This window comes from Aspergillus tanneri, assembly GCF_003426965.1.
Source record: "Aspergillus tanneri strain NIH1004 chromosome Unknown AapTan_8_pilon_pilon_pilon, whole genome shotgun sequence".
NCBI classification, from domain to species: domain Eukaryota; kingdom Fungi; phylum Ascomycota; class Eurotiomycetes; order Eurotiales; family Aspergillaceae; genus Aspergillus; species Aspergillus tanneri.
In genome coordinates, this window is record NW_022984635.1 from 1,807,883 (window position 1) to 1,821,284 (window position 13,402).

Genomic DNA, 13,402 nt, shown 5'->3' on the forward strand with positions numbered 1-13,402 from the left:
TCAGCGGCGAAACGGGAAGGCTTGGCGAGTGCACGCCTGAGGTATACGTCGCTTGGCCGCCTTCAATTCACCTTCCCCCACCTCGACTTTTCTTCCTCTCGACGACACATCATACTCGCTGGGAGACCATGCGTATTAATGGATCCTATATTGCTCACTTGACGCCGTCACGAGTTTGTTCGATCTCTGGGATCGATGTCTACCCCTCTCGTCGCTGCCCTATGCACCGGACGGTCTGTCATTATGCCTACCGTCCATCTCTGCGCGTCGCGATGCGTACCCCAGCCTTCCATGAGGTATCCAGGAGAGGCGCAAAGACAAAATCGACCGTGAAACTCAAGGACCTTCCTCAAGGTGCATTGAAACTGGAACCCTACACGGACACAGTGGACGATGCACCACGGTATCCGACAGTCGTACAGGGTCATCGGAATAATATGCAGAAATTCAAGAACTGTGTCGTTTTGACCAGAGTAGGAGGCTTCTACGAGGTACGGATATTGATAACGAGTAGAAATAGTGTCTCTGAGATGGGTGAAATGCAGTGAGAGAAATACCTGACTTGATTCCAGCTGTACTTTGAGCAAGCCGAAGAGCTAGCTCCTTTGCTGAATTTGAAGCTTGCTTCTAAGAAGACTAGTGCTGGTCCTGTTCCTATGGCGGGATTTCCCTTCTTTCAATTAGATCGCTTCCTGAAGATACTCGTCCAGGACCTAAGCAAATACGTAGCCATTAGCGAGGAGTTTGCCAATGATGCGGATGACAAAACTCGCTCGGGAGGCCTTCTGTTTGATCGGAGAGTGGCGAGAATTATCACCCCCGGTACATTAATCGATGAGAAGTTTATGGACCCTGCGGAGAACAATTTTCTATTGGCCATATACATCGATATCCCGTCATTGAAACTGGCGCAACAGGATGGCGGGCTCTCCTCATTTCAGCACGTTCTGTCATCTGCGTCCCAGCAAGTAGGCTTATCCTGGTTAGATCTGTCGACAGGGGATTTCTTTACCCAATCTACCACGGCGCAGATGCTCCCATCTGCCATTGCAAGGATCGGTGCTCGTGAGATACTAGTTAATCAAGGTCTCCAAGACTTGGTTGGGCAGGAGTTACAGCTGCTAGTCGGGCATGACCATCGAGCTATGACCTTCTTCCAATTCCGCGATGAAATTCTGCCGATATCCCAATGGGAATCTATGTTAGAAGCGCCTATCCCAGATAAGGCTATGGAATCTTTCACTCGAGAGGAAGTGGTTGCCGGTTCTAATCTTTTGGAATATATCAGAGTCCAACTTCAAGGGTTAAATATGAAGCTCCAGCCTCCACGGCGTCGGCATTTGAATGAGTCGATGAATATTGACCGTAACAGCCTGCGGGGTCTGGAAATACTTGAAACAGCTCGAGATGGATATGGCAAAGGCAGCTTACTCCATGCAGTGCGCCGGACATCAACTAAAAGCGGAGCACGTCTACTAAGAGATCGCCTGACATCGCCGTCTACTTCTTTACAAGTTATTAGCGAGCGTCTTGATCTCGTTTCACTTTTTATTTCCGATAATGAACTACGCGATAGCGTAGTGCAGTTGTTGAAGCGCAGTTACGATGCACAACGCTTGGTTCAGAAGTTTACCCTTGGGCGAGGTGATCCTGATGATTTGATATGTTTGTCCCGTGCCATAGAGGCATCGAAGGAGATTAAACGCGTCATGTCCAGCACGATTTATGGGGACCATATCTCTGGATCTACTCATAGCTTAGTGGCAATGGCCGAGCGCCTTCATTTAGATGGACCAGCTGCGCTGGCAGACAATATTTTGGCAGCCATCGATGAAGAAGGGCTGCTACAGAAACAACGAATCGAAGATGACACGGCTGCAGAGGCAGCCACCCTGGCACAACAGGTTGCTGTGAACGAGGGTGCGCCAGCAGATCTGGACGCAATACCGAAAAAGGCCAGAGACAAGGTCAGTGATCGAGCTAGCACAGCAATGGATGAGACATCCGATATCGATACGTGGATCATGAGGCGTGATGCAAGCCCGGCCCTGAGGAAACTCCATCAATCATTGGCACGATTGCACGATGAGAAAGCGAGTTTGACACAGAAACTTCGTGACGCAGCAGGGTCGTCTGCTCTCTCCCTCAGATGGACACCTGGCTTGGGACACATTTGCCACGTTAAAGGAGCCAAAATCTCCCAGCAAGCGTTGGAGGATTTGGGAGTCACGCGAAATGTCTCATCCACCAAATCAACTAGATCGTTCTATCTCCCCTCGTGGACTGAGCTGGGTGGACGGATTGACCAGGTGAAAGTCCAAATTCGACAAGAGGAACAGTCCATCTTCGATAGTATACGTCGTAGGGTGATCTTGAATCTTGTGAAGATTCGACGCAATGCAGCGGTGATGGACGAGCTAGACGTTGCATGTTCGTTTGCGACATTAGCGCAGGAGCAACAACTTGTTCGACCGATTCTCACGCAAGGAAGCGGTCACAAGATCGTTGGTGGACGACATCCGACGGTCAAGCTGGGACTTGAGGAGCAGGGCCGGCAATTTGTGAGCAACGACTGCTTCCTAGGGGAGACCGAACGAATCTGGCTCATCACGGGGCCCAACATGGCGGGGAAAAGTACGTTTCTTCGCCAGAACGCTCTGATCACCATCCTAGCCCAGGTCGGGTCGTTTGTGCCTGCAGAGTACGCAGAGATTGGGATTGTCGACCAAATCTTCAGCCGAATTGGTGCCGCCGACGACCTCTTTCGGGACCAGTCCACGTTCATGGTGGAGATGCTGGAGACTGCTACGATACTTAAGCAGGCAACGCCTCGCTCCTTCGTCATTATGGACGAGGTCGGCCGTGGAACGACGCCGGAGGATGGTACCGCGGTTAGTTATGCATGCTTGTACCACCTGCATTATCGCAATAAGTGCCGCACACTGTTTGCAACGCATTTCCACGCCCTTGCCGACATGACTCATGACTTGGAGGCCTTGGGGAGATACTGCACGGACGTGAAGGAGACCAAGACCGGTTCATTCTCATTCATCCACCGACTCCGTAAGGGGGTCAACCGCGAATCCCATGCTTTGAAAGTTGCCCAGCTAGCAGGCCTGCCCAAGGAGACCATTGACATGGCCAAGACCGTACGTCAAGGTCTACCCAAGTGACGAGGAAAGTCGGGAATGCTGCGTCGATCGTGCTCCGCAAGCCAATATTTATGTCCTATAGGATACTTGTTTGTAAATTTGTAAACAATATGTATTTATTTAGAGCCATATCAACTCCTATATTTGACCAAGATCGCTTTTCTATATTTGAGTCGTAGTTATATCTTAAGACTAGTGATATTGATATTGAATAATACCTACTAATGAAAAGCAAGGCCTAAAACAACCAAGGAAAAGCCTTAAAACACGTCTAGAAATCCGCTATACAGGTTGGTATACGGACTTTATTTTCCAGAGACACTGAGACTTCCCCTTTCCAGATACCGCCGCTTTAATAAAGGTACTCAGGGGCTTGCTCAGTGAGCATTTCACATCACAGATCACCGCTCAGTGAGTGCTCAGGGCCTGCTCAGTGCGCAATCACATGGCTCCCTGAGCGGCTTACCCTTCTTTATTTTACACAGATAGTTTGGCACTGTTGCTAGATTAGGCATCTCTAAATACCCATGTCTGTTTATACATTGGTACAAAATAACGTAAGCATATAACTGATGGGAATTGAATAACTATTAAGTGGTAAATTATCTGGAGCAAGAGTGCATACTCACAGGCCTAGTAAATAACCTGTGCATAGCAATCACAACGAAACTAAAGTACGCCTCTTCTTCTCCTGCTTTAAAGTATATATATTCTATAAGAGCTTAAGATTTTAACAAAATTCTTCCTATTATTGTTATTATTTTGTTCCGCCTTCTCTTCTGTACTGTTCGTTTCTTCGTTATTAACTAACCATGGGTGAAAGATCCTTTTAGCGGGATAAAGATGCCCGGAGAAAACACCGTGAGCGTCGCATAAAAAGCTATATTTCGCGAGCTTACAAAGATACGGACACTAAAAGAGGCAAATATGATTACTTTAACAAAGTAAAGAATCTCCAGTGTTAATATATTTTCTTTTATCAGGAGTGGGTCTTCCCACAAGCGACTCGCAACACCTAGACATGGTTTGTTTTTCTATCAGACTCTTATAAAAGAGAAACATAAGCCAGCCAACTACGACCTTAAAACCAACTGCCCTGCTCCGGATATTGTTTGTATTAAAGATTTTATTCGCTGGTATATAGACTCGGCTGGGGTCAGCGGAGGCTTAGTGAAAGCAAAAAGGTAACAGTACTCTTGCATTTACGAGATTCTTTGGCGGCTGAGGAAGCTACGAAAAGTAGGATCGTTCAAGAAGATCGGGCGGAGATATATTCCGTAGGTATTCCCCATCCAAAAGGAATACGCCTGCTAATACAGCTTCAGTGTATTACAAAATATTAACGACCTAGGGGGTCATTGAGGATATTAAGAGACAAAAGCTTAACTTTACTAGAGACGATTTTCGAAACACTACGTCTTCACTATGGACACGCGACAGCCTGGTTTTCTGCACAGACTTCTCAAAATCTTCATCCTATTTGCATTACAGGTGTTTCTTTTTACTCAGCAAGAATTAGCACTTCTGTTCCTGACTTTAAACACAAGAAACAGAGGGGACTTCGATACCGAGTAAGACTTTAGAAGTCACGAAGCGCCGGGCCCTGGACATGTCCTTGCTGACCACTTAAAGCTCATGGGTGGTCCAGCGCTGAGTTTCATTTGTTCACTCTGCATTGGAGGGGATGAACACTTGTGCAGCCGGCGAAAGACCGAATTGGCTGGAAGATAACATAGATGTAGCGTTGGCAAGGGAAATCAGTGAAGCAACCAGGGTACATTGCAAGGCGCCCGCCATAACAAGGGTCCAAGTAACTTGAGAACACATGATGCGAGAGCTGTACCTAGCCATTGGCTTTCTCTCAGTCCTGCTGAAATCAGTCTCGTTTATACTGTGAATTTTGGGGGCCATTACAAACATTCAGGCATACCGCCGAATCGAACCAAGCCGAAGCTCAGCTGAATTACAAATACATAGCTGTATACATTCCAATATATTGTGTAAAATGAGCATAAGACTCAATAGTGCCAAAATGCCGTACCCTCTCAGAAAATAGCTTGGAGGCGATCATCTTGTCAGGTTAGATAGTTCTTAGTGCTTAGGAAATGGTGCCGCCACTGGGTAAACTCCCAGCCAAGTCTTTGGACCCTAGGAGGACAAAGGAAATGCATATCTTGGTTCATAACTTGCAGTAGCCTTGCGTCAATAGTTCAGTTTCAAAAGCCCTAATCTCCGGCCTCCGGAGGCATTAACTCCGGTAAGCCCATCAGAATAAGAAACAAGACGAGCTCCCATGACTGACCATGGCTGACCAAGGCATTCGAAAATATTCTTTCCAACAGGCCAAGGCCGATGTGGTTATCTCAGATCCTTACAATTCTTATATTCTAATCATGCCAGAGAAAGTTGTCCTTGTCACCGGCGCCAACCAGGGCTTAGGCTTTGCTATTGTCCAAGTTGCTAGCCTGCGTCACCCATCCAACACATATATCCTTTGCAGCCGTGACCTTAATGCTGGTCAACAATCGGTGCAGAAGCTGAGAGACCTCGGAGTCACCGCTAAGATCGATCTGGTTCAGCTGGACGTCACGGACGATCAGCAGATCGCTGCGGTTGCTAGGCATGTCACAGACACTTACGGTAAACTCGATGGTAAGTGTCATTAAACTGTCGATCTAGACTCCCTCATATTCTTCCGCTCATCACTTCTCTACATAGTCCTAGTGAACAATGCCGGCATAATCCGTGTCCCACCGCAAAATGATCTTTCCGGAGCCCGCAAGACCTACAATGAAATCCTCAATGTCAACATTACCTCTGTCGCAATTGTCACGACTGCCTTTACACCTCTTCTCTACAAGTCCTCTGACCCCATAGTGATCAATCTTTCCTCGGGGCTTGGCAGCATCCAAAACTCGCTGACCAAGAAGATGGGGCGCTCGCCGCCCTATGGGTCCAGCAAGATTGGAGTGAATGGCCTGACGGTTCACATGCAAGTTGCAGAGAATGATCGTGTGGAAGCGGAGGGAACCAGTGACAAACCTCTCATTCGTTTCTATGTTTGCGCGCCCGGCCCACTCAAGACAGCCTTTACCAATTTTTGGCCTAATGGACGGTCTCCGGAGGATGGTGCTGAGGTCATCGTTCAGCTGCTTGCAGACGATAGCAAGAAGTATGATGGTGGTTCTTATTGGGAGTATGTGGACAATCAGATGAAGGTTGTTCCATGGTAGATTAATTAGTGGGAGGCTCAAAGGCATGTTTCTTTGCCATAGAACCCCCTAACATTCTAATTCCTTACTCGATATTGGTCACCTCGAGGTATCTATAAGATTGGTGAATGTTTCGTAAGAATATTAGATGTGTTAAATATGTGCTTGCGGAAGGGAATTTCCTCCATGGCCCACAGTCCACTTTTAGCATCTCAATGTTTGAATACTAACTAAGCCGGTACACTTTGCTGATCCCGTGGTTATGATGGCTCTGTAGGAGTGGATACCAATGGGCCTGATGTGAGATATCTTGGCACCAGGGAGATAAAAATTAAGTTGTGGGGGCGAGACAAGGAGATGCCAAGATAGAAACTGCTCTATATCCTCTACTACCTGGGGAAGGCCCTTCTAAAAGAGATACCTTCGTGCACCCCCGCCGGGGGCGAATAATAAGCTCTTTGATTCAATCATACTCTTTGAGCTGCCAGCCAACAAGTATCCCGTATAATTTAGGCGTTCAGCTGAAGGCTCTCACAAAGCTGGCGTAGAATATAAACTCTGAATATATTTCATTGGACTTCTCTTTGATAATATGAAAAGGTCCTTATATTGCTAAAACGGATGGGCTACAGCTTCTTGTCTTTATTGCACATAACTGCATTGTGCAAGAATGTTTATCCATCGGAGACGGCAACTGGAGTCCGGAAACGGGGAAAGAGGATAGAAATAATATATTACCCTACTCGCTAAGCGCACTGACGAGTATCAACTCCAGAGATTATGAAGGCCTGATTCTTTTAGCTAAGCGAATATTCAATACTAAAGAAATAGGGCTCAATTGGGATGACGAAATATGGCCACATTAAGGCGAATAATGGCCTTAAATAATCGAGCGCACTGACTAAATGTTAATTAGGAATAGCGGTGGCTATCTAAAGGTTGACACGTTAATAAAGGACTAAAGGAATAAACAGAACTTATATTAATTCTCCTATCCAGTTTTATAAATCAGCCTAGGCCGATGCTTAGGGGACAGCCTAGTTTATCTGCTTTTTTAATCCTGTACAAGACTAGGACCTACTAGGGTCCTTAATCACAGGGTCAATCCTGACTATGCTAAGTGAATAAGGCGTATAACTGTCCAGTCGTGGCTGAGTTATATAGATTATAACGGGTTGTCCCACCAGACATGCGCGTAGGTATGTCTTCATCTAAATCTAACTTGTAATAAAAGCAGTAAAACATGCGATATGAGTATAACTTGATTGTCTATTTAACACTCAGAGAGGGCAGCAATGGTAGATCTCTATATTGCATTGTAGGCTTATTACTTACTGTCAATATAATTTACCTCTATTTGGCGGATTATGAATTTCCACGTTGATTATCCAACTTGATCCATGCGGCGATTATTCAGCCACTCAAGCGGGCTCCCACACATAAGTAGGTATATACGTGCCTATATAAACTTGATTTTCTAGAGACACTGAGACTTTCCCCTTTTGGATACCGCCGCTTTAATAAGGGTCTCAGAGGCTTGCTCAGTAAGTTTTTCACATCACAGATCACTGCTTAGTGAGCAAACACCTGGTTCCCTGAGCGCTCACCCCCCCTTTATTTTGGACCGGTAGTCTGGCACTGGTGCCAGAATAATTGTCTCCAAATACCCATGTCTGTTCATATGCGTGTAGAAAAATAACGCAAGCAGAAAACTGATGGGAATTGAATATCTACTGAGTGGCAAATTGTCAGGAGCAACTGTTCACAGTCACAGGCCTAGTGAACAAACTGTGCATTGCGATTGCGACAAAAATATAAGTACACTTATTTCTTATCCCCGTTTTAAAGACTATGTATTCCAGAGCCTAGGATTTTACCAAACTTTTTCTTATAATTGCCCTTTTTATTTGTTCCGCCTTAATAAGCTTTATATAATTTAGCTTTAATTTAACTAGTCTTCAGCCGACTCCTCCATCCCACTTATACAACGATGGTTCGTTGGTGTAACCCTAGCGGATTGGAATTGCGACTGGTGTCAATAATGGTGTTTCCCACCTGGACCAACCATGGAGTATGTGAATAGAATAAAACTTCAATATCATTGGAGCTATATAGTCAAGTCCAGCTGTCATACTACCTAACGCGTTTTGCACGAAGTGCCGCGATGGTGACCGGCATCAAGCCACCAAGTGTCATGGCATTCGCTAGATCTGCAGCAGACAATTCCAAATTGATATATCGTCGGTACCAGTTGCAAATCTCAAATATCATTAGCGAGTCAATAGGCTCTGCATGACTTGCTCATCGTCTTGATTTTTTCCAAATCCCGACAGCGTCCGAATCGCAGCGAGTATCTCCCTTGCAATCCGGTCTCTCCAGGCAGGGTCATCCAGTATCTCCGGGTTGTTCTCTATGTTCGCAATTGTTTCCCTCACCTTATCTATTGCATCTGAATTGTGCTGTCTCATTGTATACGCCTCAAAATTTGCATAGGCGCTGAATCGCGCGTCCTTTCCCCACAGTTGGCGAACTGTCGGGTCTGAGCGATGCCTAATGTTGTTCATACCCACCGTATATTCATCTGACGTGAGGACTTGCTCCGTGGGGTTTTTCTTGGAGATGCTCTGCCGAGCGACCGCAATCTCTACAGCATCGAGAACATTCTGTTCATTAAGTAGACGGACCGATCCTGCGCGCATTCCCTCTCTCAACCTAAGATTGTCTGTCGAAAGGTAACCAATTTCATCCACGTACCCCATGTTGATAACCGATGCAGGGAGCCCCTGGCCCGTCGATACTGCACGAATGAATTTAAAAAGTGTTTGCAGCAGAGTAGCTTGCCTGCCCTTGATGCCCCATGACCCTCGGCGTCAGGCAAACAGAGCTTGTTATCTTGCCCATTTTGGAGGGAAATACGGCTGCGATATAACGAGTTTTGCACAAAGTATGCGAGCTTCAGTACGAGTCCCACAATAGCAGGAATCTCATAATTATGAGATAATATGTAAACACGGACACGTGGCGAACTCTCTATATCGAGGATCTCGTTTTAGCGCAACTTGCTATATCAAGGTTTTACTACTACACAAACTCAGAACGCATCACATGAAAACTGGTGTCAAATAGGTGCAGAAAGGCGGCCTCATGGAGAGCCACGATGGTATTCTTGACATCATTCGTAACCAGCTGTACTCGGCACATCGCACTTTCTGTGTCTTAGAAACCAGCTGTTAATTAGAGACCTACTGTATTCTGTATGGCCACGTGACCTCTCTTAGTCACTCATCTAGATAACGTGATCGATCACCGAGCTGCGCGGATCACCGAGCTGCGCGGTCCCCACCAAACTGCGCGCTTACCACGTAGATTTTCAAATTAAAGGTCATAATAGACTCAAGTGCCCTAGTAAATAATGCTGTCTTAATTATATAATAAAATCGCTTTATTTCGTTGAGATATTAGTCAATTTATAGGGCTGCTTTGTGCGGGTGCGCAGCTCGGTGATCCGCGCAGCTCGGTGATCGATCACGTTAGTTAAGTTAGTCAGCTCGCCCGAGCCCCTTGAATTGACGAGAATCGTGCCTCGCGAAGACAAGCAATTCATCACGTGCAGTAAAAGAGATACGCTTGGTCAAGCGTTCCTTTTATATAATCGGCTTCCTGAAGCTGTAATTAGAAATTAACAAACATATACTCGGCAGCAAGAATACTCACTAGGCATTCCTTAAAACCACTAACTATCTCTTCCTCCTCTTCTAGAAGACATCTCTGTTCATTAGTGATCTGGTCTTCATCATACGTTTCCGCTCGATCAAAGTCTATCCAGACAACTCTTTCTGGATAATTTCCAACGACCATCATGTTCCTTGGCTTTGGGTCTCTGTGTCGCACTAACGCTTCATGTATCTCTCGGATGCCAGAAAGAATATTATCCATCCGCTGCTGTGTATAATTGTGCAGTTGGATCATCTCCAGGTTGGGTATGTACTCCAAAAACAGGGCACTAGGAAGGTATTCATCGTCTAGAAACATCTTCAGGTAAGGTTGACACAAAGATGGATCAAATTTTCTCATGGAACCTAGGAAACGAAGCACAATTCCCCGATCGCATAGTCCTTTGTCTTTCAAACGTGTGTAGGCTGTAGTTTCAAGGACATGAATATCTAATTCACGGTCTTCTGGCTCGTAGTACCGTCGTGGTCCCCTTCCATGATGCTTCTTATATTAGTGACAGGATACCCAGTAGACTAATATCATTGGGTTGACTTACCACCTTCATAACGCATTTCTGGCTACGGATAGTAACCAGAAATATAACGGAGAATTCAGAGGTAAAAAGCTTCCTCTGAAATTTGATTTCAGTAGGCATGATATTGTTAAGTTCCATCACGATACGAATTCGGTAGTCTCTTTGGTGGTGGTGCGTAGAAGAACATAATTTAAGAAAGGTGTTTGCGAGCGAGGGAAAATAAAAGATTGTTGACTTGGATCCAAAGTGTTCGCGAGGCACGATTCTCTTCAATTCAAGCAGCTCAGGCGAGCTGACTATCTAGATGGGTGACTAAGAGAGGCCATGTGACCATACTGAATACAGTAAGTCTCTAACACAAAGCGGTCGTTGCTAATTAAATACACAGGCAAAAAGGTGACTATACCCAATTGGTAAATGCTTAGTGACACAGATTTTACTATACCTAATATGGACATATCATGTGACTGATACACTTGTTGCGATCTTATTAATTTCCCATAAAATTGGCTATAAGCAATTCGATTGAAAAGTGACTATTAAATATTAAATACAAAGTTTTTAAACCAGGTTTAACTCTCTAATCAGAATATAGAGATTAAAATTCCACTGACACCATGTTAGATCCCCTGATCGACCGCCTGCCTGACCTCTGCCTTGAGCCCCCCCCCTTGAGCCTGTCCCCGAGGCATTGCTTGAGGCATTACTTGCCTTGCTGCTTTGTTTAATACCTTATTTAATATTTAAAGTAATGCCTTATTTAATGCTTCAAGCAACCAAGTTATTTCTTCCCCCTCTACTATTTCACCACCTGCCTGCTTAGCCACTGCTGCCTTTGCTGCCTCGCTCTCTCGAATAGTTTGGCCATGCTGAGCTATACAGACAGCGCGGTTAACCTGCTCCTAATATAACAGCTCTCGCCCTGGGCCTTCCTGTTTTTGACCACCGCGAGGCCGGATAATTAACGGTTCTAGCACTAAAAAACAGGTGTCCAATAGTTTAATTTAACAGCCTGTAATCCACCATTAACAGTAAAAGTGTTCCATCTGAAGCGGTCTGGAGTTCTCTGAATACCACTGTATTGTGTGAATACATAGGATTCCCAGTGTTTTGTTAATAACTCCAGTGCAAGAATCAATTAGCAACTTTCCAGGCCCTGGCGGGAGATATTTGTAGATCTGGTAAACTTTTAGAACTGTATAGTGGGAAATTCTGTACTTTAAGTCCCAATACAATAATCTATTTAGCCTGTTGGAAATCAGGATGCCTAAGGCACCTTCGTATATCCTAGTCCCGCAGCGATCTGATATATCACATTCATGGGCTAAGGGACACGTAGACGTGAGGAAGCGTTTGTCTACGCTCTCTCTCGTAGATAGATGAACATACTCACCAAGCGATACTAGATTGCACGATAGTTTCAATATACTATCCAGTCACCGCTATCCTAGCACCTCACGACATACCTTCTTCCCCGAAGTTCTCAACAACGTAGGTCATTTTACCTTATCCTTATTAACCTGCTGTGTAATCTCTGCATCCCGATATATAACTATACGCCCCATAGATTGTGCCACAGTTAAAAGATCTCCAGAAGCGCTATCCAGGTCACCTTTAATACCAACATAAGCGCCTTTATTCCGGGATATAACTATAGTCCCACTATAAAAGTGGCAACTCCTCTAACACGAATAGAGAGATAAAGGAGCGATTAACAGTAGAATTATGTGAAGTCCATTCTTGTTGGACAGCAAATAAAATTGGACTTCTCCTAAACCCGAAATATTCTTTATTCACGAGAGAATACACATTAGCGCCAGCCGGGGTACCATTCCTCGAGATTATTCTAGTTACTGGAATAACGGTCCCTTTTCCCATCCCTTGCAGCCTTGACCCGCTCCGGTCGGGAATGCGGGACGTGCACCTTAGCTCCGCCGCAGTCACCATTCCAAGTATTAAAAATCGGGCTTTCATTGGCCCGTTATTTAGATTGTCTGAGGAAGTGCAACATCACCTTCAAGCCAGGCTCTGGATAACACATGGTTCTGAGGATCTGAGGTGTGCCTCAGCGTTCCTGCCAAGCATTTCTGCGCTGCTGAATGTGTCTTCACTGGTCTATTTGGACCTCAACAGAGCCAGTGGGGACGCAGAATACGCAATAGGTAGAGGCCTAACTTTGGACCGGTTAGTACCTGCCGTCTTTCACGAGACAAGCGTTCTTCCAAGGGCTGTGCTGCGGTGAAGCCCACCCTTGAAGAGCCAAGTGTACACAATACCGAGATGACTGAAACTAACTCTCCCGCGGACGATCCACTGGCAGCTGCAATTCGGTCCGTGATGAAGGATAAGAGACACCAAGGGATAAGAAATCCAAAATGAAGATTGACAGACCCTTGTTCTGTGACCCCTTATACTTTTTCCTGGAGCGCCGCCTCTCATAAATCTGCCTCTCTCGTCGCTATAAGCGAAGGGACGAAATCTTCCTGTCCTTAAATACCAAGCCAGGCTGACAGGTCCACCTTCGTCCAGAAAATGTCATCTGGGGGGCTGAGTCCTGTTACCGAGAACCGATCGCAGTCAAGAGCTACGGGTCCAAATCCCAAATTCCAAACGCACTATTATCCAAATGCACGTTTTTGGTCTGACGTCGAGAGATCGACCAAAATGAATTGGGTGCGGCATTTTTGTTATTGGTTGGTATGCAGGGCAAGAGATCCGATAAAGTAAGCCCGGGTGGACCAAGGGATGGCCATATATGGGGCAGGGGGAGGAAAGTGAGCAATCCAGGT

At 45.7% G+C, this 13,402-nt stretch overlaps 4 protein-coding genes across 4 annotated transcripts; 2 read left to right on the forward strand and 2 right to left on the reverse strand.

Moving 5' to 3' along the window:
* Positions 1-221: 221 nt before the first annotated feature.
* Positions 222-3,173, forward strand: MSH1 (mismatch repair ATPase MSH1; the record flags this gene model as incomplete). The annotated part of the gene is made up of 2 exons (XM_033575774.1): positions 222-491; positions 573-3,173. The coding sequence occupies 2 exons, from the start codon at positions 222-224 to the stop codon at positions 3,171-3,173; spliced, it is 2,871 nt and encodes a 956-aa protein (XP_033421629.1).
* Positions 3,174-5,455: 2,282 nt separating this feature from the next.
* Positions 5,456-6,385, forward strand: atsC (SDR family oxidoreductase; the record flags this gene model as incomplete). Its single annotated transcript, XM_033575775.1, has 2 exons — positions 5,456-5,804; positions 5,871-6,385. The coding sequence occupies 2 exons, from the start codon at positions 5,456-5,458 to the stop codon at positions 6,383-6,385; spliced, it is 864 nt and encodes a 287-aa protein (XP_033421630.1).
* A 2,249-nt stretch (positions 6,386-8,634) lies between these two features.
* Positions 8,635-9,123, reverse strand: ATNIH1004_011210 (uncharacterized protein; the record flags this gene model as incomplete). The annotated part of the gene is made up of 1 exon (XM_033575776.1): positions 8,635-9,123. The coding sequence occupies one exon, from the start codon at positions 9,121-9,123 to the stop codon at positions 8,635-8,637; it is 489 nt and encodes a 162-aa protein (XP_033421631.1).
* A 913-nt stretch (positions 9,124-10,036) lies between these two features.
* Positions 10,037-10,733, reverse strand: ATNIH1004_011211 (uncharacterized protein; the record flags this gene model as incomplete). Its single annotated transcript, XM_033575777.1, has 2 exons — positions 10,037-10,579; positions 10,635-10,733. 2 exons carry the CDS (start codon positions 10,731-10,733, stop codon positions 10,037-10,039), a joined length of 642 nt encoding a protein of 213 aa, XP_033421632.1.
* Positions 10,734-13,402: the final 2,669 nt, after the last annotated feature.